This window comes from Miniopterus natalensis, chromosome 2 (genome assembly GCF_054644295.1).
Source record: "Miniopterus natalensis isolate mMinNat1 chromosome 2, mMinNat1.hap1, whole genome shotgun sequence".
NCBI classification, from domain to species: Eukaryota; Metazoa; Chordata; class Mammalia; order Chiroptera; family Miniopteridae; genus Miniopterus; species Miniopterus natalensis.
The window spans coordinates 158,359,544-158,383,357 of record NC_142082.1 but is presented as its reverse complement, the minus strand read 5'-3'; the positions used below and the strand labels follow the sequence as shown (position 1 = coordinate 158,383,357).

At 39.3% G+C, this 23,814-nt stretch overlaps 1 protein-coding gene across 1 annotated transcript in view; it reads right to left on the bottom strand.

The window, feature by feature from the left end:
• Positions 1–23,814, bottom strand: part of ST8SIA1 (ST8 alpha-N-acetyl-neuraminide alpha-2,8-sialyltransferase 1) — a 97,009-nt gene that overhangs the window by 17,888 nt on the left and 55,307 nt on the right. The window contains exons 3-4 of the mRNA XM_087814768.1: positions 14,738–14,847; positions 8,657–8,749 (exon numbers count right to left, since the gene is read on the bottom strand). Coding sequence (XP_087670894.1) covers positions 8,657–8,749; positions 14,738–14,847 — 203 coding nt within the window. The remainder of the gene's footprint in view (positions 1–8,656; positions 8,750–14,737; positions 14,848–23,814) is intronic.

Genomic DNA, 23,814 nt, shown 5'->3' with positions numbered 1-23,814 from the left:
GCAGATTATGGTGGCTTGGACCAGGCTAGTGGCGGCAGAGGAGGTGAGAAATAGTTACAATGTTTGAAAGTAAGTTCATCATAATTTGGCAGCATAGTCAGTCAAATGTGAGACGTGAGAGAAAGGATAAGTCAGGAGACTTCGAAGGTTTTTGAACTGAGCAACTGAAAAATAGAGTTCCCATTTATTGAGCTGGGGAAGAGGGCAGAACCCAGGTTGTAGGGGGGGCAGATTAAGAGTTCTGTACTGATTATTTTAAGTTTAATACTCACATTAGATATCCAACTAGGTTAGCCAAGCTAGGAGTCGAATATTTGAGTCTGGAAATAAAGAAATAGGCACTAGATGCAGGACAAATTTAGGAGCCATCAGAACATAGATAGTATTCATTTAGTTAATATACAACATTGTAACACTTTCAGGTGTACAACATAGTTATTCAATATTTATATATTTAAGTGATCACCATAATAAGTCTAGTAACCATCTGACACCATAAAAGGTCATTAAGATATTACCGACTATGGATAGTCCTGCACTAACCTTTTATTTTGACATTTCTTTCATCCATTCTAAGGAACCCAGAGATTTTTCCATAATTTTATCTTGTGGACATCCCTTCCTTCTGCCTTCCCATTCATTAGTACTTGCAATTGTATTTATCAAATACATTACCTCTCTCATCACTTTATATTCTGCCCTTGTTAATAATTTATATCAAGACTCTGATTTTTGTTGGGTTGGTTGTTACTGTGTGTGCAAGTTTGTCATATAGAGATACAGATATGAAAGACAGTAGTGAAAACTTAAGTTAAAACACACATCAATTCAGAGATCCAAACGCTAAAGTTCTGATTAAAAAATATATATTTCTATTAAACAAATTAAAATAATTTAGTAATAGAAACATACAGAAAACATGTCTCTATATTTCTCTATTTATAATGTTCTCTAAGATCATCCTTATATTTCAAGTTGGAAAGCAAACATTTTTCAATAAGAATACATAACTGATTAACCAACACATAATCAAAACACTTACAATCAGTAATTTCTAAAACTATATTCTATTTACTCAACTTGGTTCATATTCTCCAGGAAAATTAATTACACATACAAATTTAACAATAATGTAATTTTCACAGACTACAGAAATATTCATATACATACTAATAATTATTACTGTCATGCCCTTTCTTATGAGGGTATTAGGAAAGCTCATTAAGAGCTGAACAATCTGAAATCACTGCATCCTAATGAACTCTGTGAAATGGAAGTGTTCACAGATGGGCACCTGCCATCTTGCCCGAAGAAGCTCGGAGCACATAAGGAGCTTAGTAAGATAATTAGCAAGTTCCGGGCCTCACTTGTAAGGTTGCCTCCCACAGTGAAGCTGGGGCACAAATGCCTCGGCTGTAACAAAATCTCTGTGGATCAAGAGGACATGGAGTCAGTGCAAATGAAGCACTTGCCAGGCAGGATCCCACTCTGAACATTTCCAGGAGGGCGACATTTCGAGGACCTCTCTGCCCAGTAAGTGGCATTCACAGCACAAACCGTGTTGATCGCAGATGAAACAGTCACTTCACCATTTATACACATGCACATCCATGCGTCCAAACAGATATCATATACAAATTGCACAGGTATATTAGGGAATTTGAGCAAGAAAGGTGAGAGGTTTATCAAGGGGAAATAAACTCAGGGCACAGTTTCTGAAAAATAATTTACAATTGATTTCAGACATCATTCTTTTCTAACAAACTTGCTCAAGATTCCCAAATATTTCTGTCCTGGTCCTTCATTATTTCTCCCTTTTCCAGCTCTTCTTGCTTTCTTATCTCCTCTCTTTGGCTCTACCTTCTGCTGTTACTCTGATCCAACTTTGGAACAACACCAGGCCCTTTAGTCTCCCCCTGGCCCCCAGAGTTAGCAAGAAATAGCTCCATACACAAACAGCACACTCTAAACAGAATCCTGGTGCCAACTGCTAACAAATTCTTTCCTACCACGTTACATGCAGGAAGTAGTTAAGTAGCTTAGATCACACAGCCACTGCTGCCCTCCTGGTTTCCAGAAATCTTTCTACACATTGCTGCTTCCACTGAAATGAAAACATGCTGATCAGGAAGAATATACCACCAAAATAAACACTAAAAAGGCGGCGGAGGAGGGGTGGGTCAGAGAAAGTGGACATAACAGTTAGTCCTTTGGTCTCTGTATGTTGCATGTCAATATAAATCTTATGTAAAACTTCTTAACCTGGTACCACCCCCTAATGTTTTCTTGCTGGGGTGCAACCCACTCTCAATGGACCTGCATGAAAGTACCATGAGAATTTAGTCTATTCCAATATCTATGTATTAATTATGCCTTTAGGGAATCATTTGATCTGATCTGCTATTTAATGTTGAGGATCAGCAGGTCACAGAGGGAAAGAAAAAGAAAGGAAACAAGTGGACATTGATGTAGCAGCTACTCTGTGTCAGGAGTTGGGTTCTTGGTGCCGTGCTCACTTCCTCTGCTCCCAGGACAGTGTTACTAGAAAGGTGCAGAGAACGTTCTAACTTTCTGAATTCAGGACATAAAATTTGGGGTCCAAGCTAATCTCACTTAGATCTGGAGGGACAGGAACACACATGCATGAGCACACGCACAAACATACACACGCACACAAAATCAGGGCTCCATTCATATTGTCTGCCCCTCTAACTCACAGGGCTGCTGTATTGTCACAATGAATGTTTATTAGAAGCAAATGTAAAATATCAAGGCTTACTTTTTTAATGATTTTTTTCTATTATACAATTTTGCAGCAAATTTGGAAAATATTGATTTTTTTCCTTAGAGATTTTCTATGCATATAATTATATAGTTGAAGCATATAATTTATATACTTTTTTTCACTTAACATAATAGTGTGAGCAATTTATCATTTATCAATTAGGAACATTATTCCAAAATATCATTGCATATTATTCCATCAATACATATATAACGTAAGTTATAAAACCATTGGTATATTTAGATATGTTTAAAGAGTTTCATTATTTTCAAATTATCCATAACATGATATATATATTTGTATGAACTAAGGGTTTTTTCCCTTTGTTTTTAGGCTTGATTCATAGAAAAATAATAAAAAGTCTAGTTTTAAATAATTTTGATTTATCAAATTTTCAATGAATCAGCTGTTTCAGAGAATCTACTTTGGATTTTTGGATCTCCTCTGTTGCATTTTTGTTTTTAGATTACTCTTTTCTAGGTTTTTGCTATTGTTCTATTCTCAACTATTTGGAGATCCTGGAACTTTAAGTTGCTGCTGTCATGGGATAAGTCTTGGGGGTCTTCAAGGAGGGGCTGAGCTTGTTTTGAATGTGTAACGAATATAAATTATTTGGCTGTGGCAGGTGATATTTTCCAAGGGTGACCAGAACAACATCTCTTATCACACTCTTCTAACAATGTCACTTTGATAATTCTCCTAACGGGAGATGGATGTGTGCTAGGCCTCTTGTCCCTTGAACCTGGGTGGGCCTTCGTGATTGCTTCATCCAGTGGAGTAGCATGGAATGATGCTAAGTCACTACTGATGTGGGGCACACGAGAGGGAAACGATTGATGTTTCTCTATCACATTGATGTTTCTCTCTCTCTCTCTAAAAATCAACTTTAAAAAAGTATTGTTTTGCTTTTCAAATTTAGGTCTTAACCCTCTGGAAATGTCTGTTGGTATAAGGTATGAGGTAGAGGTGTAATTTCGTTTCTTCCCATATAGACACCTAATTGTCTCGGCATCATTTTGAAAAGCCTGCCCTCTTCTCATTGGTCTTCTACGTTACTTCTCTCAAATAGTGCGACTTTTCATGCACGCGGGTCTGACCGAGGGGCCCTATTCTGCCTACCTGGTCCGTTTGTTAACCCGGCACCAATGCCACATGGACTGAATTATAATAGCTATATATAGTTACGCTATTATGATATCTGGTAGAGCGACTCCTCTTCAAGAGCTACTTTGATATTCTTGGCTCTGCATTTCTACATAAATTTTAAAATCAACTTGTCCAGTTACACACACACGTCACTATGGGGTTTTTTATTGGAATTTCACTAAATCTATAGATCAATTTGGGTAGAACGGATACCTTTCCAGTCCTGAGTCTTTCAGCCATGGACATGGCACATCAGTACATTTAGTCAGGTTGTCTGAAACGTCTCAGTAAAATTCCATATTTTTTCTATAGAAGGCTTACTCTTTTGTTTAATTGTTAAGTACGTCATATTACTTGATACTATTGTAAATGGTGTATTATTTCCTTATTTCACAACATGGAATGGTTATATTCATTTTTATTTGGAATCCAAATATCTTGCTACATGGAATACATTTTAAGTGGAAAGAAATTTCACTCACTTTCCCAAATTAACTTGTCACTCGTGAAAACTTGATTATCTCTTTGTACAGTGTATGGATCACCTGGAAAGACCACCTGGTGGGATTGATGGTCACTGATTAAGAGCATGGACTTTGGATTGAGCTATGTCTGGGTGAAGTCCCAGAATGGTTACTAGCAGCTGTGAGTATGAGCAGGTGACTAAACTTACATCACATTTCCTTTTTCTGTAAATACACAAATTAAAATATTCTGCCTATTAATATTGTTTTGGGGATTAAATGTTACAATGTATATAAATAGCTAAAAAGCACATAACCCGACACATAGAAATGTTGACTAAATGTTGACCAATATTAATCATAATGATTCCTGCTTGCTTTGTATTAATTATGTTGGACACAAGTCTTAACCAACAGGTTTACTTTTCCTCTTAAGCATTTATTTTTTTACCCTTTCTTTTCTCCTATAGTTTTCATAATTTTTCTCAAAAACACAATCACTCTCTCATCTTGCTCTAAATATTCTTTTTCACCTTCCTTTTAAAATCTTACCACCAACTCAACACACTCAGGTAGGAAAACAGAATATTTTGCCCTTGAATGTCTCATTTCCCTCCACAAGAACATTTATTCCATCTTACAAGTTATCCCCAAATCAAAATAATAGTTAAAGTATTATACTAGGGTTATGCAAGATGTTTACAATGGGGAGAACTGGATGAAGAAGAGTACATAGGGTCCTCCCATACTTTTTTTGGTGCAACTTCTTGTGTATATGTAATTATTTTTAAATAATCAAAAAAATATTTCTGTAAGTTCTCTTGACCTTTTTTTCGTTCTCTTGAACCTGAGATAAACTCACCCCAAATTTAAAAACTGCACATTCTTAGGGTTCCCAGAAACCCAACACACTTAATTGGGTTAAAGAGACACCACACCATCATTATTGATGATTTTCTGCCATTTTCCTGATCAGACCCCCATAGAAAAGAATAAGTAAATACACACATACAAGAATTGAGTGAGAGTCAATAATTACACTATAAGCGGCTGTTTTGTTTTCTTGTTCTACATTAGCTACATCAAAACAAACCACACTAAAAATTAAGTATCAAGATAATCTTTGGTCATTTAATTTACTGATTCACAAATTTGACTGGCATTTTTGGTTTTCTGTGACAGTTTTTAAAAGAATAGTTTATTGATTTTGAGAGAGAGAAGAATGGAGAGGGCGAGAGAAATAGAAACATGGGTCCACTGCCTCCTGCACGCCCCGTACTGGGATTGAGCTGAAACCCAGGCACGTGCCCTGGCTGGGAATCAAACTGGCAGCCCTTCGGTGCACAGGACTATGCCCGACCGAGTCACAGAGGCCAGGCCTTCAGCAACATTTTAAAAACAAATTGTTTATTATGAAAGTAATATACCTCTATTCACTGATAGCAAACAGACATCATACAAAAATAAATAGAAAACTAAAATTCAAATTAAAAAAAACTCAAATCATATACGTAGCATTAAATTTAAAAAAATAAAGGAAGTTATCTGGAATATAGAAATAAGCAAGAACACAATGCTTTTAAGTCCATTAATAGTCTTGATAAAGTAAAAGAGGACATCACATCCAGAAAAATGTGCTGATTTAAAAATAAAATAGACTCACAGAAAATAAAGACACAATTTTAAGAAATGGAAATGGTATTCTATATAGCAGAATGGACACAGCTAAAATATGATTTAGGGAGCTGAGAGGGGTTATTCTTGGAACACAATACACACACACCACTGTACGGTACAAGAAAAGAGAAGTCTTGGATAATAAGCATGGAAGTGCTAATATCCCCTACGAGAGTATTAAAAAGAGAGCGCCATACAGTGGGTAAGAGGAAATGCTCAGGCACATAAGAGAGAGACCGTCTAATCAACCCTACTTCAGGTGCATCTTGAGAAGGCAGATTTCTTTGGAAAAGACAACAATGTTGGGGAAAATAGCAGGCATCAGGGAAAGAAGAAGACCGAATATGAGCCTACGGGAGCTGGGCAGGGCTGCTGAGGACAAAACTTCGTGGGTGTCACTCATTCATAAGGTCACAAGGAGTTGAAGCTGACTCAAGGGCATATAGCACACATGAGAGAGAATGTTCAGATAAAAAATAATACTAATGACAGTGCTTACAGTATAGTGCTTACAGTATACCAGGCCCTGGTCTAAGCATTATCCATAATTACAATATATAGAGATATATACATAGATAGAGATGTATACACATAGATACATATACATATACGTAGTGTAATTCACTATAATAAAAGTATTATCCCTGCTTGATAAATGAGGAAACGGAAGGAGACGGTTGTTAAGTAACCTAGCCAAGCTCACACAGCCCACAAGTGGGAAATAAGGAGTAAAACCTAAGTCGTCTTGCTTTAAAGTATAGAATCTTCACCACCAAACCCTCAAGTCTTACAATTAAAAGAACCTCTCATTAATGTGCTAAGCAACATGAATTTAAATGATAAAAAGAAATTTTTCAAAGCTATCAATGGAAAGAGGGAAGGTTTCCCTGGAACAAAAAATAGATTCCTATTAGACTTTTAATTGGCAACACTGGGATCTAAGAAGATAATAAAACAATAGCTTCAAAGTTCTGAAGAACATATGAAGTATCAGGAAGAAGTTTACCTAATATTAATTACTGTTATTTTCAAATGGTGAGGTTGGGGGTGATTTTTTATTCTTTATAATGAACATATGTTTCTTTGAAAACAATAAAATTATTGTTATAAGAATAAATACATTCACATGGACTAAATTTCCTAAATATGAAAAATGCAACTATAAATGTACTAGATAAATACAGTACAATATTTTCTCATTGGAGGAGATGTGGATAAGAAAGATTGTCCAAAGAAAGATTTTTTTTTTTTTAAATAGAAAGAAGCCATAAAGGAAAAGATTAGCAAATTTTACTACATAAAAAATGTTAAATTCTGTTAGGACATAAGTTAAAAGATATGTGACAGACTAGAAGAAGATATTTGTTACATATATAGCAAACCAAACTTAACATTTATAATATAAACAGTTCCTATAAATCAACAAGAAAAAATTTTTTAAAAGCACAAAAGTGAACAAGACATACAAATAGGCAATTCACGAAAGTACTAATAGCCAATACCCACTCAGCCCTTCTAGTATTCTTGGAAAAATACATATTAAGTAAATAATGTATCATTTTTCACCCAACAAACTAACAGAAATTTAAAAGATGAATAGTACATAATGTTTTCAGGAGTAGGAAACAGGCAGTCTTGCCCATTACTGAAGAGGAAGTAAATGGTACCTTTTGGAAGGGCAATTTTATAGTATCTGTCAAAGTTAAAAATTGTTTGGTTGTGTTTCTAGACATCTCTTTTATGGGAATACTTACTTAGGTACCAAAACAAGTAGTGCAACATTGCTTAAAACACTAAACATTGCTTCACACAAGTGCTGTTCATTGGATAGGACTTCCTCAGATGACAAGCACCAGAGCCCAGAATGTCTGGATATTTCACTCTTAATTGCTAGCCACACAAGAGAGTCTAAAGGCAATGTCTGACTCCCCTTTTCACAGAGACAGAGTCATTTCCACAATAAACAGTCCTTGGAGAAACAGCTTACTGATGGGCTTCATCAACTAGAGACTGACCCCCCAGAAGCTCCCACAGCAGCTGCCAAGATTTCTGTAATCAATACTAGAGGCAAGGATTTTCCATGTTTTCCCAAATCCGATAGAATATAATGTAATATCATATCATATCATCATACATTCCTATACATGCTCACAATATTGCTATTTTCATGCACGCATATGCAGTGGATGGGTCATTCCTTTGTTTTTATTCTTAATAAAACTGATATTCAGTTCAACAATTAATGCTAATCAATGAGTTGGGACTGAGACCAACAAACTGGAAAGTAGTAGTAATGAGTAAGCAGGATGTTTGTGTTGCTTCTTTGATCAAAACAATGGATCCTCATGCTATTTCTACCATCTCTAAAGGCAAGAAACAGAATCCCAGCAAAAGCATGAAATAGTGTTTGGATTCCCATAGTCCCGCCTAGTTTATTTACAACTCCCTTCTTCATCCTTCCTGCCTTTCCAGATGGTTTTCTTCTTTGTTTCCTAAACTGAGTTATGCTCACTGCCTTTAAGATGCTAAGTACTTCAAAAGCCTTCCTCTTTAGCTCCTCACCAACAGAAGTATAAATGCTTACCTTTGCCGAATTATGCTGGGGTTAGCTGTCACTAGATGACTTTTGGATCCAACATCTTTAGTGTATTCATTTGACAAGGGAGGAAGATTGCATCTAGAGAAACAAAAGCAAACATTTTAGAATGGTTTACCTACTTTCAAATCGTCAGTTATCACAACAAATAGGAATTTTACTAAGTCTAGCTCAATTCACAAATAACGTTTGGTCACCTCTCCCTTTTTAACGGGCATCAGATGACTATCAGCATCTTCAAAACACTGTCATAAGAACTAGCCCTGTTCTAGAGGAAAGAAAACATCAGTGGAGAAGTAAATGACCTATGGAAGGAAAGAGAAATAACTAGAATGAATTTATTCCATTCAAAATATTTTTGATGTGGGAAGACAGGAGTATTAGACTTGAAATTACAGCTCAGGATGGTGTGGTACACTAGAGGCACAGGGCCTACACTGTACTCTGCATACCTATAAACCTCAAGAGACAGGGAGGAATTGTATTTGTTTATGTTTTTCCTTCTTTTTCCAAATTCTAAAATATAATAGCACATTCAGGGCAAACTCTGCCTTGAATGTACTATTATAATGTGCTAAGTCAATGCATGTCCCACTTTTGTGTACATGACCTATGTATGGGTTGATTACTGGTGATGTTACAATGATATGTCATCTAGAGAAATGCAATGATGCTCCACCATCCCAGTTCAGCCAAGGGAAAGAGTATATAGGTGACATTTTCCTGGTGATGCAAATAGCTCTCACACACACACCCACACGCACACACACACCCTTGTTTGCTTTCCGTGGTCACAATGTCTTATAAATGTTTACAATGGAAAACACAGCAATTGCAAATCCAAATCCCATGGCTTTCTACCAGTGGAAAATTAGAGAAATCAATTCATCTGCCTGGCCTGTTTCCCCACTACACAAAATGAGTTCAGTGTCATTTCCTTTCTAATAAGGTTGTTATAAAGATTAAACGGAGAAATGTATAAACAATCCCTACCTTTATGTCTCACGCATAGTAAAAGCTCAAAAATATCACATACCAGAAATAGTATATCAATACAATTAAATGTACATCTATTTCTTATGACAATACCAAAGGAATCTACAGTTTCCAATAGGTTTTATTTTATTACTGGGTCCTAATTTCTCCTCTCCACCCATATCTCTAACCTGACTTCTACCTCATCAGAGCATCACTAACTTTTTATTACTTCAACAAACTAAAACATTGTTTATTTGTAGGTAAAGAGGTCTTACAAATATTGATGTCTTCGCAGTTCCCCAATGAATAAATTTTTCCTACAAAGTTTTGCCAGGACATGAACTTGCCTGGGCGCCCACTCAGCTGATCAGCTCAAGTTCCCCGACGCTGTCTCTTCTCCACCCTGTGACTCCTACCACATCAGGGCATCCTAGGTGGAGACCTGTCTCAGTAGATTTAGAATCTTCCTTTCATCTGTTCTTTGATAATGAGATACTGGTTCTTTTGGCAGCTACCCACAGATTAGTCATCTAGCCAGTGACTTCTGCTGAGTGTCCATTGAGAACAAACACAGTGGGCACTGTGGAGAACCCAAGGGAAGCCGAGTCATAGAGCCTACTCCTCAGACGTCTCCAGTCTAGTGGTCACACGACATCCCTTGTGGTTTCTGAGGACCCTCATGAGGGAGTGAGCTAATGCCTTAAGCAACCAGGCTGGCCCAGCAGTGGTGCTCACTCTGGTCTTGTGATTTAATTGATCTTTGCAGACATGAAGATGACTTCCAGGATAAAACACCGGCTAAAATTTGCACATTTGTCTGTTGAAGAAACTTTGATCTTGATGGTTCTACGTAACATTCAAGAATCAGCCAGTTTACATTAAAACTATGAACTCTGAATATTGCTAAGGAGTGCTGTTTACCTACTTCATCATTATTAAACGAAGCAAATACTTTGTTTTTCTGTGTGTTCCTTGTGGTAGATCTATGGCTCACATGCCTAGGTTCCTTCGTACCTCCTACCACAGGATAAAGGCTCAAGAAAAACATGCAGATATTGACTGCTAAATTCTACAGCAAGGGGAAATGCTTAATACAATAAAGGTAATATTTTATAAATGCTTTCCTGTAAAATAATGAAGTTATATTTTGGTGTGAATATCTGCTTTAAGTTCTTCTGGGTGAACTTTCTCTTCAAGTGCAAAAGTCTGTGACACTTCCCTGTAGCTCCTTTCTTTGAAAAAGCACACTATCATTTCAGCTCCTCAACTCCTAAGTTGGAAATTAATTACATAGATTTACATAAAAGGCATATTTAATACAGTCAAGTTGTTTCTAATAAGGCATAATTGTATAAAAGTGTTTCAAATTTTGCATTATCGCTTGTTGGCACAATTAACAAATATTAATGGCTAAATTGTCTTAGTAACTATGCTCATGAATCGAAAAGATGTTATCACAGAACTAATGAAAAATGAAATATTCTTTCAATTGGGGAGTGGAGGTAGGTGGGGAATAGGCTTGGTGGACATGAATCTTTAAACAGAAAAAAATCATGAAGTTACCTTTTAAATTTTATGTATACTTAGGTATGCAAAACACACACTTGAGCATAAGTCAAAGGCACCAAAATTATGTTGCCCTCACTTGTGTCCCTGAGCCACCCAATTCCTCTCTAAGATGCAATCACTCTTATCTCTGTCTTGCAGGCCTTCCAGACAAGTTTTATCCTATATTACTTTTCAAAGTTTTGTTTTTTGTTATGGAGCATGTTTACTTTGAAAAATGGAAAATTGATTTTTAGCATTAGAAGTTGTGTTTGAAAATGTCTAAGCAAAGAAAAGTATAGCGTTGTTATACTCTAGTCCAGAAAGACATTTCTAACTGAACTCTGGAATGTCACTGTGTGCAGGTAAGGCCACAAATGTAACTGTAACTTTAGTCTAAAATAGGCATACTATGTCCTTTCTAATAAGATTTACTCACCAAATGTTTAATCTTGAATCTATGCTACTATCTCAGTTTCCTAAGAGTACCCCAAAATGTGTATTAAGCAGCCATTTATAAATAGATCTATAAATGGTCAAGTCAAAATAATTTTAAAACAACTTGTCAACATTTAATTACTTCCATATTGTAAACCATAAATAAGGCTTTTTAAAAATTCAAATGTGTTAAGAAAATAGCATTATTCTTGCAATTAAACCAAAGGCACATGCACACATAGCTCCATGCTATCTTCGAATTCTTTTCAATCCTCACTGCCCTCATCTGTCTCTGAACACTATGCTTCTTCATACTATGCTGGACACTCTAATCACGGGAACTCATTAATTCTGAACTTGAATATATCAACACCAGATTGTATACAAGCAAACTTAGCCTGGTTTATTAGCAATAAATATGCCCCCACTAGATAAGCCCCTAAGATGTTCAGGCCTAGCCTTCCACATGTTACCTTTAAAATATCCATCTTCCTGCCCAGCCAGGCGTGGCTCAGTGGTTGAGCGTTGACCTGGGATCCAGGAGATCGGGGTTCGATTCCCGGTCAGGGCACATACCCCGGTTGCGGGCTCAATCCCCAATCAGGGGCATGCAGGAGGCGGCCAATCAATGACTCTCTCATCACTGATGTTTCTCTCTCTCTCTCCCTCTCCTTTCCTCTCTCTGAAATCAATAAAGATATATTTTTTTAAAAAACCACTTAAAATAACCAAATGGATATATATATATATATATATATATATATATATATACACACATGTGTGTATATATATGTATATGTGTATATGTATATGTGTATGTGTATGTGTATGTGTGTATGTGTATGTGTGTATGTGTATGTGTATGTGTATGTGTATATGTATATGTATATGTATGTATATCCGTGTATCTCCATCTTCCTAAACGTAGGGGCACACACATATGCACTCAGGAATAATAAAAAATGACATTTATTATACTGCCTCCTTCTGCATTGTCTTAGGACTTCTTGAAGTCACTTAAGTTCCCTGAATCTGTGAGTATAATGTTATCCGTTCCCTCTTCCTTACACAGTTTTTGGAAAGAGCAAGTAAATTTATAATCAAGAGCATTTGGAAAGTTTAAACTTGACTGCATGAACTGGGTCGCAATTACACAGTATTCACACGATCGCAGACAGAACTGGAGTTTCTACAGTGGAAAGGCCTGAGGAATTGACTGCTCTTGCCTCCTCAAATTCATCAGGAAGCTGAGCCCCAGCCAAGGTAAAATGACTTACTGCAGATGACAGAGCTAGTCTGTGGCAATGGCCTGCCCTCCTACCTCTCTCTTGTCTTTGCTGGCTTCTCAGCCTCTTCTTAATGCCAACGTATAGAAGTGAGTGCCTGAATTGGACCCAGGGTCTCTTTTCTTCTATCTGATTGTTTCCATTCCTACTGCTTGAATACACCTCCAGCCCCACCTCCGGCCACTCTCATGACTCACGACACTGAAGGCCCTTGGTGTCTTCCCCACATTAAAGCCTTGCCAAAGGTTGTTCCTGTGCCCAGGGTGGAATGGCTCATCCCAGACATCACTTTCCTCAGAAAGTCCCAGCTCCCTCCACCCCTCCCCGCTGTCTGCCTCTGAATTATCCCCATCACAGCACTAGCACACCTCCAGCTTTTAAGCCCACAATAGAACTGTTCAACATACCATTTCCAGAGCCAGCTAAGGTGCCCAATAAACCAAAGTTAAACTGACTTGAATGAAGAGAACTGTATTATTGTCTCCATTTTCCTAATGTTTGTATATATTGCCAAAAAATTAATAATAATTGCAATAGAGAGGAAAATGCCATTCTACACTGGAAAAACCATGGCAGGACATCTTCCTGAAGGATCCTTGAAGATAGAAAGATCCCCCATTCTGCTGCAGGCTTCACCAGTGAGATAAAAAGTTTAAGACGCCCAACTCTCGTTCCCTGAGAGGAAACCTGGTTCTCCCCCACGAACAGGGCCTCCCCTGCTCCACTAGCTCAGAGCTCAGAGGTGGTTTAGTGTTCTCTTAGCTACCTTTCCCTTTGAGACCATTACCTTAAAAATAAGCACAAAAGCCAAATCCACCTCCTTCCTTTACTCAGCCTTCCATCCTCTGAGTGCCTTCATTTTTTTCAGTAACAAATGTCTTCTTTTTCTACAACACATCTGAGCATCCCCAGAGAAGGTAAGCTCCAAAAGTATATACTCCAGCAGGCCATTCTTTGACATAAGCTCTTCCATCCCACCCTCCCCCGTCCTCAGCACACGCCCTCCAGGCTCTGAGTGACCCTATCATTTGGCCCCATTTGGCTCCCCCCTTCCTTTCTCCTTCATGCCTCTCAGGGCCCAGTCCCAACGTGTGTCGCTTCACCGCTCTCCAGCCAGGCTTCCATGTCGTCGCTCTCTGTCCTTCACTCCTTTCACTGAGATAATCCCCAACTTGTGTCAGTCCAATCATCTGGTCAAAATCGCCCCACAGTACAGGTGGTGCCACTGCAGCGGGATGGCCTCTGCCCTTGGCTGGCTGTGCCTTAGGAAGTCCTTTGCTCACTGCTGCAGAAGCCTCCAGTCCTCTGCAGGAAGCGATGCCCACGTCGCCACTCGGCCCAGTTCTTTATTCCAAGCTTACTCCTTGCTCAGATTTATTCCCTCTCCATCCCCCCAGTTTTCCTGTGAGGCACAGATCAAATCCCTCTTCAGATCCCACCAGCAACTTACAAATGCTTTTGTGAAAAACAGAGAAAGAAAACAGTGTGGCATGAAATGAGTAACTTAGAATATTTATTCACACAGAGTTAGTCTTCAGAACACTTTTTAAAGTTCTAATCACCCGACTAATCTAAAATAAAATGTGCGTGATTCCACTTTGGGGGTCTGCCCAGAATCTCCGAACCTTCCTCTGCTTTGTACTTTCTTGGGGCACGTCCCTTTGCTCCCCTGGCCCTCCCCTGAACTCCCTTGTATATGACCTTGAAGGGAAGCTAAAGGGCAGCTACCGCTGATTAATCACAAGCGACTAGTTTCCAAAGGCCCCCAGGCTTGGGGGGGAGGGGGAGAAAAGGCAGAGGCCCGCTGTGGGCACTCTCTTACCGCATGACAAAATGAGCTTCATCTATGTGACGGCCACAGCCACTCTTCTTCAGAATCCCACCATTTCCCACCACCGCGCACTTCTTCAGGGGCAGCTGGAATGGGGTTGCCTAGCAACAGAAAACAAGCGGGTTTTCACTGCAGAGAACACACAACTGCTCACAAAATCATTGTTTACGGCCGACCCTGTGGAGAAATCTGACCGGAGATGGGGCCGAGGAAGGGAGCATATAGAAAGAAAGATGCAAGGAGTTTGTATGAAACAAGCTGCCCTGTTCCTTTGAAATTTAACACAAAAAAATTTAGCTCTCTGAAGTTTATTTAAATGAACACTTTTTTTTCCCCCCTGTATCAAATTGGCCGTGCACACAGTAGTGTCTGCTAAGGAAAAAAGAAAAATCCAAGCTATACACAAACATATTTTTAAAGGCATTAAGCTGGGAACCAACTCAAATGAATTCTATTCCCCGATTTGAATGCAATTTCATTCATTCATACAATCAGTCATATTCACTCAGCAAGCATTGCTGGGCATTTCCTATGCTAACTGTTGTGGACTGATACAAGGATACAGAAGTCACAGGCCTCAGGATTCACAATGTGGGACATGAGGAAAGTGTGCACATATATACTTATGTAATACACTCTAATGTAATGCTGAAATTGTTGTAGGAGAGGTGAGCTCCAAGTGCTATGGAGAATTCTAAAGAAGTGCAGGAAGGCATTGCAGCCAAGTTGACTCAGGGAAAGCTTTCTCACTTAAAGGATGAGCTGTCTGGCCAGGCAGAGAAAGCAGCATAAACAAAGGCACAAAAGTGTGCTGAGAGCCAGTGCTGTGTTTATGAGCAACTGAACACGCTGGGTGGGTCTGTCTAGAACTTAGGAGGCACTGAGGGGCAAGTGACTTGTGACTGAACCAGACAGCATGTGACTTTCTTTCTGCAAACACTGAACTGGATTGCAAAAAAAAAAAAAAGTTCACTGTGCCTGAGTGTTCCCTGAAGTGCTATTTATAGTACCAGGGAATATCCAAACCAAGCAGTAGCCCCTGAAAGTGAAATGCGTCATTCGGTCTCTTTTAGCCAGATCAGCATGAACCACGGGTACAGAACTTCCTCTTGCTGAAACAATGCATAACCGTGGGAGCTTTTTGGGAGACCTTACTATACATGAGTGACACATGAAATAGCTATAGTGATATTAAGTAGGCCATCCTGAATGAATCTGAAGTAAATAACATGGATTATACCAAAAGAGTAAATGGGATAAATACATGAATGTATACTACAAAAGCCTTGCCTAGGCATAAAACAATTAAGCCAAAAAAATTATCAGAGATATCACTGCACTCATGGGTAACTGAGGTAGGCTCCTGATGCAGCACAGAGGACAGTCTCCATTCCTGGGTTCCTCGTATGTAAAAGGAACAACCAGAGCTATGAAAATACAGTTGACAACGATATAGTACTTAAAGTGTAAAGTCTAAGCATTTGCCTGCAGAGAGTTAAGAATCCCCTGCATGAGCACAGCAGAGACCAGTCCAGTGGACTCCAGAGCAGGACACAGAAGAGGAATGAGCAGTTGGCCAGCACATCCAGGGTGATCCAGAGTGATATGTGGCATTTTTCTCAGTCACTCCTGAGAGGAGACTTTGAAATCAACATTCAAAACACATTAGTTAGATCTACAAATTGTTAGAGATTTTCATATTTATGCGCAAGTTAGCTGTTCATTAATTGCACAAGTATTTACTAATTCCAGGAATTGCCCCGGGTGACAGGGAAGTAAGTGATAATCCCTGTTCCCCTGGAGCTAACATTCCAGTGGGGAGACAGATGATAAAGATAAATGAGGAAAATGAACAGTATGCCAGGTGGTGACATGGGCTGTGGAGAGAAAGAAATCACTGGCATTAGGGGACCAGGAAATGCTCCTGAAGAGGAACTGTGATTTACACAGGCTGTCAGGGAAGAACTCAGAGGAAATGCGTAAGCAAACCCCTGAAGGAGATGAGCTCTGAGCCTTACTGATATCGTGGGATCCACTGGTGTAGACCTGGAGGAGGGAACATTCCTGGGGTTTGAAGGGAACAGCCAAGAGCCCATTGTGTCTGGAGATGAGTAAGCGAGGGAGACAAGCAGGAGAGGAGATCAGAGAGTTAACTGGTGGAGAGGTTGGGGAACAAATTCTGTAGGGCCTTGGAGGATATAGTAAAGGCCAAGTTTTATTCTAAGATGAGAAACAAGTTCTGAATGGTGAGCAGAGCAATGGCAATATGCCACATTTTGGAACAATCACTTGCTGCTGTGTGAACAGGCTGGAGGATGTCATGGGCACAAAGCAGCAGACCATGAGAGACGAGAGATTTGGGTGGTTTGGACTGGGGTGATAGGAGCGGGGGTAGTGAAAAGTAAGCAGATTCTGGAGATATTTTAGAAGAGGAGCTGACTGGATTTGCTGATGTAATGGAAATAGGGTAAGAGAAAAAGAGAAATCAAGAAGCATGCCAAGGTTTTTGGCTTGAGCCACTGTAAAGATGGACTTGCCATTTATTGAGACATGGAAGATTACAAGAAGAGCAGGCTTTAGGGGAATGATCTGGAGCTTAATTAAAAAAAAAAAAAAAAAATCCCCACTCAGGGATACCTTTTTATTGATTTTAGAGAGAGGAAGGGGGAGAGACAAAGAGAGAGAGAGAGAGAAAGAAAGAAACATGGATATGAGAGGGGAACATTGATCAGGTGCCTCCCACATGCACCCCAACAGCCCCGACTGGGGATGGAACCTGCAACCTACTCCAACGAACTGAGCCACACCAGCCAGGGCTGGAGCTTAATTTTAAATATACCAGGTGTGAGATGCCCATTAGACATTTAAGTGGCAATGTCAAGTGGGCAATTGGATATATGAGAATGCAGTTAGAAAACTGGTCTTTCCTAGAGATAGAACGTTGGGAGTAATCAGTATATTGTAGGTACTTAAAGTTAGGAGAATAAACGGTGAACGAGTGTAGACAGAGAAGAGGCATAAGACCCGAATCCTGGGGCACTCCTCAGGGGAAGGAGGAGAGAGCAGTAAAGGAGACTAAGAAAGAGCAGCCAATGGAATGGGGGAAAATCAGAGCAAAGTGTGGTGTCTTGGAAGCCAGGTTAAAAACCTATCTAGAGAAGGAAGGGGGGAAATTGCATAAGATGCTACTGATAGATTAAGAAAACAGCTAGCCCGGCCGGGCGTGGCTCAGCAGTTGAGCACTGACCTAGGATCCAGGAGATTGCGGTTCGATTCCCGGTCAGGGCACATGCCCCGGTTGCGGGCTCGATCCCCAGTCGGGGGCGTGCAGGAGGCAGCCGATCAATGACAACTCTCATTGATATTTCTCTCTCTCTCTCCCTCTCCCTTCCTCTCTCTGAAATCAGTAAAGATATATTTAAAAAACACACAAAACAGCTAAAATTGCCACTGGATTTAGCAACATGGAGGTCACTGGTTACCTTCACAAGGACAGAAGACTGATCTGAGTTCAGGGAGTTATACATGTATATTTGCATATCTATTTGAATATACCATAGTTTATTTGAAAAGTGTGGGTTCGCTCATCCTCAACTAATATTTAGTTGGCTTTGTAAAAAGCAACTTAAACCACCCCCCTCATTGTTGTTAGAGAGGCTCCAGAACCAGACTGACTGGCAAGCCCAGGTTTCCAGGCAAGAACCTGGGCTCAGAACAAGCAGATCTGGGAAGTGGCAGCAACAGCGTAAACCTGGGTACAAAACTCCCCCCTAACTTCCAGGTGGTGAGATCGTGGGATGTGGGGCAAGCTGTCAGGCCCCCGGGCATGCTCCTCCCTGTCTCTAAAGGGGACAAAACTGCACAGGATTTTATGAGATTACATGAGATGATGTGTGTAAGGCACGTCTCAGAGCCACTGCACGGTCATCCACTCATCTTCCTTCACTTCTCTCATCCCTTTCCTCCTTCCAGCAGAGTTTCATGACTTGCTCAAGCCATGAAACACCTAGATTCCGTGGGTTTTGGGGGAAACATGGTAAAAAAGTGATTTATCTATCTTAATTGGAATAATATTATTAGCAGGACATTTAACTATTAAACCAATGAACTATAAAAAAAAAAAAAAATTAAGCTCTCCAACAAAAGCCTAGCGAGAAAAACAAAGGCCATTCATTTCTGACTTTTTTCCTGGCAGCATTCATTTGTTACTTCATTTGGTCAACTGCTAGCCCTCACACAAGCAATTTCATTTCAATAAATATTTCTTAAGTGCCTGAGTGCACTCTTCCGGGCATTGGTAATACGCCAGTGGGCAATAAGGGATCACTGTAGCTTGATAGAGAGGAAAAATTTAATTGAGAAAACACTGTGGAATTTTTTAACTAATTGAGATAGTATCATTATTCTATTTTAGAGCACAACATCTCAGTGTGACAATGGGAAATGCTCATCAGAATGATGAATGAACAAGATGTTTCCCTTTTGGGGTATACTACACAGAGAGGACTTTTAATCATACAGTTCCACATGGATATTATGATTTTGGCAAGGACTACTTTTATTAAGACACTCCATCCTTTCTTTCAAATGTACTTGCATGCATTCATGCAAGAAAATATCTATTGGATCTCAGAATATAGTACACTTTCCCTGCTAACCTGAAAAAATACTACTCTAAATGAAAGGATGAATTAGCCAGATTGACTATAGTAATGAGCTCAAAATATTGCTTGAGCACTAATTCATGTTATGGATCTTTGTCCAAATGTTTTCACTGATCACAATTATTCAATAAGATAATTATTTAATCAACAGATTTATGTTGATCATCTTACTGATTTTCAGCAATACCTGTCCAAAAGTGACATTTCCTTACGAGATAATGGATGTATAATTGATTCCCAAACTTAAAGAACAAGTGTGAGCCCCGCCACTATCTAAATATGAGCAAATTAAGAAAGCCATTCAGAATCTCGCTTCTGAGATAGCCCTTAGCCATATCACCACCCACAGCCTACATCGCCTGTGCCTCTTCTTAAATAGCCCTGACGCCTAACTTTTCTTTTCATTCAACAACTATTTGTTGAGCACCTATTACGGTCCAGGAGCTGTTATGGATAATGGAAATATGCTGGTGAACAAAACAGACATGTACCCCACTGTGGAGCTCACATTCTAACAGGAAAAACAGGATTTAACAAATGTGATAGGAAGAGGCAGAGTGCTGCAGGGTTAAGGAATATCTCTGAGGAAGTGACACTGAGATCTGAGATCAGAAGAAAAGTAGTTGTGATTTTTATTCCATTAGATAACCTTAGGAAGGTTAAAAAAAAAAAAATTAGGGCCTTTGATATTTTATGGCATGAATGAAGGTAAAAAGACTTGTTATAGGCTAGAAGACTTCTTTGGAAACAAACTACAATGTCAACTGTGAAAATATTCCTGGTTGACTATGACTTTTGGAAGAATAGTATTAAAATCTGAAGAATTTAAACCTCATTTTTGTGTGCCATATGTAAATAGTTCCTGAGTGTCCCAGAATGCTTTTTATAATTTTAGTGAATGAAGCACTGTTTACCGGCGTCACTTCCAAAGCCAGATACCTCATCGCATCCACCTCTTCAAGGGCAACCAGCACTCGGAGCCACGCCGCCAGCATAACCACGCCTGCTCAGCTCTTCTTCTCTAACTTCCCTCTACACCTGCTCTTGTTTGACATGTAACCTCCATTTCCTGCCTTGGTACTTTTATACTTGGGGGGAAAGGAGAAATGCCATAAATATTTCCAAATACATATTGTTTCATAGCAAAAAAAAAAAAAAAAAAAAATTGAGGCTTTCGAGCTAAATTTTGCTAATTTTGTTACACTTCACCGCCTCGTTAGAAGAGTTGGCACTTTTATTCTCACATGTCACAATTCAAAGAGGAATTCTTTGTTTTTGTTTGTTTTGCCCTACTGCACCCTCCAAGCTCTCCTCCCCAACAGGAAGGGGGTGCAAGTCCTCCTTGGCCTGCAGTTGCGTTTTGAAGCTGGCAAAATTACCCCGCCGTTCAGTATTTAGAGCACCGCCAAGTGCCACCGTTCAGAAGAGGGAGCAATGTCAATGTTAGATGTGGGCCTCAAGTCTTAATAGAAAAGCAGGGATTTTGATTTGCAACCCTTCAGAGTGGCCTGAAAAGCTGTCACTAAATGCCAGCTGCCATTAGTCACGATGTCAAAACATATGCCTGCCCTTAGTGATGAAAATCTCAGGCTTTTGTGCATAAGAGCATGATCTCACACACTCCACTGCGCTTCAACCCATTCATTTCTATGTACCTTCACCACATATCCATACGGACTCCCACACATAATTATGCTCCACCCACACACATAATTTAATTTCTCACTCGTATGTTAATTATATCCTCAACCTAGGCATCTAAATACACCCCCTGCCTCACATCTAATTACAGCCCCCCTCTTATGAATGTAATTACATCATTCAGCCACCCATCTAATTATGCCCTCCTTGACATATTTAATTGTACTGCCCTGCTCAAGGACCTTCTTATACTCCAACCAGTGCATCAATTAAGCCCCCAACCCTTTAACAATATTCTTCAGATGCACATCTCTTTATCTCAGAACCTCACTTTATTATTTCAACTAAGGATTGGCAACCTCCCACAAGAGAATTCCTAGTAGGCATGGTGCCCAGCTAAGCAGGCAAAGTAATAACAAGATGCAGCTGAATCGAAAGCAGTTTTAGTCCTTTCCAGTAAATAAGTGAGCATGTAGTTGCTTTTTCAGTCATTTAACCTGCCCCTTGGAAGTCCAAATTAAAATTTCAGCTGTTTTTCTTACTTTGTATGTATAAGCATTTTTTATGATGAAAATATCCAGTAAGTAATTTACATAAGAGACAAATGTTTCTCAATTCAGATATTATTGAACCCTTATAAAAATTACCCAAAACTTTGCCTGGGGATATATAAGTACTAATTACAGAATATTTGCACATCTCTAGCAGTTAAGGGAGTTTAACTGTTCTTCAAATACATGAAAACAAATTTCCCGAATGCTGCTGCTCAGATTTGCATTCCCCATTCCACTAATAAACTTGAGATTTTGAAAGGATAAATGCAGCATTAATATTCTTTGTACACAGGATGCATTTCTGAAAACTGAAGGATGTGAACATTTATATAATGGGTACTATTTGCCTATTACAATTGTTACTCAATCCATTATAAAAATAACAAGCATTGCAAGGAGCATTATGTATTTTGCATATATAATCTGTTATCCTGTATATAACGTCTGGAAGCCAGATAGAACATCAATTCATGTGACTATTCAGATTCATTAAACATTTCATAATCCATTCCTGGTTAACTTTGAAATTTGTTACTGACGTTGTTTCTGACCCATGAATGCCCAAACAGTAAGGAATACAGTAGGCCAGAGGTTGGCCACATCTTAAGAATCCTCAAAACTGTGGGGTGTTTTTTCATAGTGGAAAGAAAAGGAAATATGAAGGACACGCACAGCATTTCAAAGGTAGTGGCCAGTGATTCTTAGTAGGGGAGCAGAAAATGGCCACAGCAGCAGCAGGAACTAAGCTTCACAACATTGCTAGACTTTAGAGTTCTCAGCTCCAGGGATGCAAATACTACTGAGGGATCCCTTTTCTGCAGATATAGTGTATCTTCCTGTTGACGAACACCGCCCTAGAGCCTGCCGGCCTGCATGTGAATCCTGACTTACTCCTTCCTCCATGACTACAGGCAACTTATTTAACCTGTGCCTCGGCCTTCTCATTTATGATGACACCCAGCTGTTGTAAGGATTCAATGAGTTCTGAAGATTCAATGAATTCTTCTAATTCTTAGAAGAATTAATTATTCTTCTAAGATGAAGGTGACGGTCCAAACACATCAAATTATGCACATTGAATATGTGCAGTTCTTGATGTATTAATTATCCCTCAATAAATCTTGAAACAAACAAAGGCTAGTGGAAGTCACTCCCCTATAAAGATAAGTGATCAATAACTGTTAGTTTTATTTTTAATGGGCCAACATGTTCTCAGCAGCACAGCCCAGAGATCCTGGAGTCATTTTTACCCATCTCTCAAAGTTATCCTAATGCCACCTCTACAGAGGCTCTTCTGTTCTCCTCTTTCCACCCTCATTGGAAATACAGGGTGGGGCAAAGTAGGTTTGCAGTGGTTCGTATAGAAAATAATACATTAATAAAAATAATACAAGGGTGAACTCTGTGTCTTACATACTCACAACTGTAAACCTACTTTTGCCCCCCCTTTTATAAAAAAGTGGCTTACAACTTATTCATCTTCTAGTTCTTCCCTATCATCCATCCTTCACTCTCAGATACTAATTATTCTTCTAAGATGAAGGTGACGGTCCAAACACATCAGATTGTGCACACTGAATATGTGCAGTTCTTCATGTATTAATTATCCCTCAATAAATCTTGAAACAAACAAAGGCTAGTGGAAGTCACTCCCCTATTTAAAAAAAAAAAAAAAAGGGTACAAAATGTACGACGCTTGCCCCTTTCCACAGACAGAAACAATTGAGAGCTTCATTGACATGACACACCCAGGACCCACCAACAGCCCAAAGCCCCGCTCATTCTTTCCTCACACTCCATCCCTGTGCTCACGGCCATGTTCCCTCCACACCATTTTATCTACCTGTGTTTTCTCCAACACATTCGCAATTCCTTGTCTCCCTGCTTTTGTTGAGGTTGCTACAATGCCTCCTCCCCTTCTTCCCCCTGCTTTCCCAACTCCATTATCTACCCACGAAATTATTTTTCACCCTTGAGATCTGTGAAGTGTCTGCAAATATTGTGTTCAGTAAGATCCCCCCCAAGTTCAGGGAATGCTCAAAAATTGAAACAGGTCAGAGGAACATTAAAATTCATTTATGCTCATGGAGTCATGAGAATTATGTATTAAGCTGCACAGTAGTTTGTAAATATATGTGGAATTGAATCAAACCATTTCTTCAACACTTTAGAGGCTTTCAAAGTTATTATCGTTGATGTCATTCTGTTT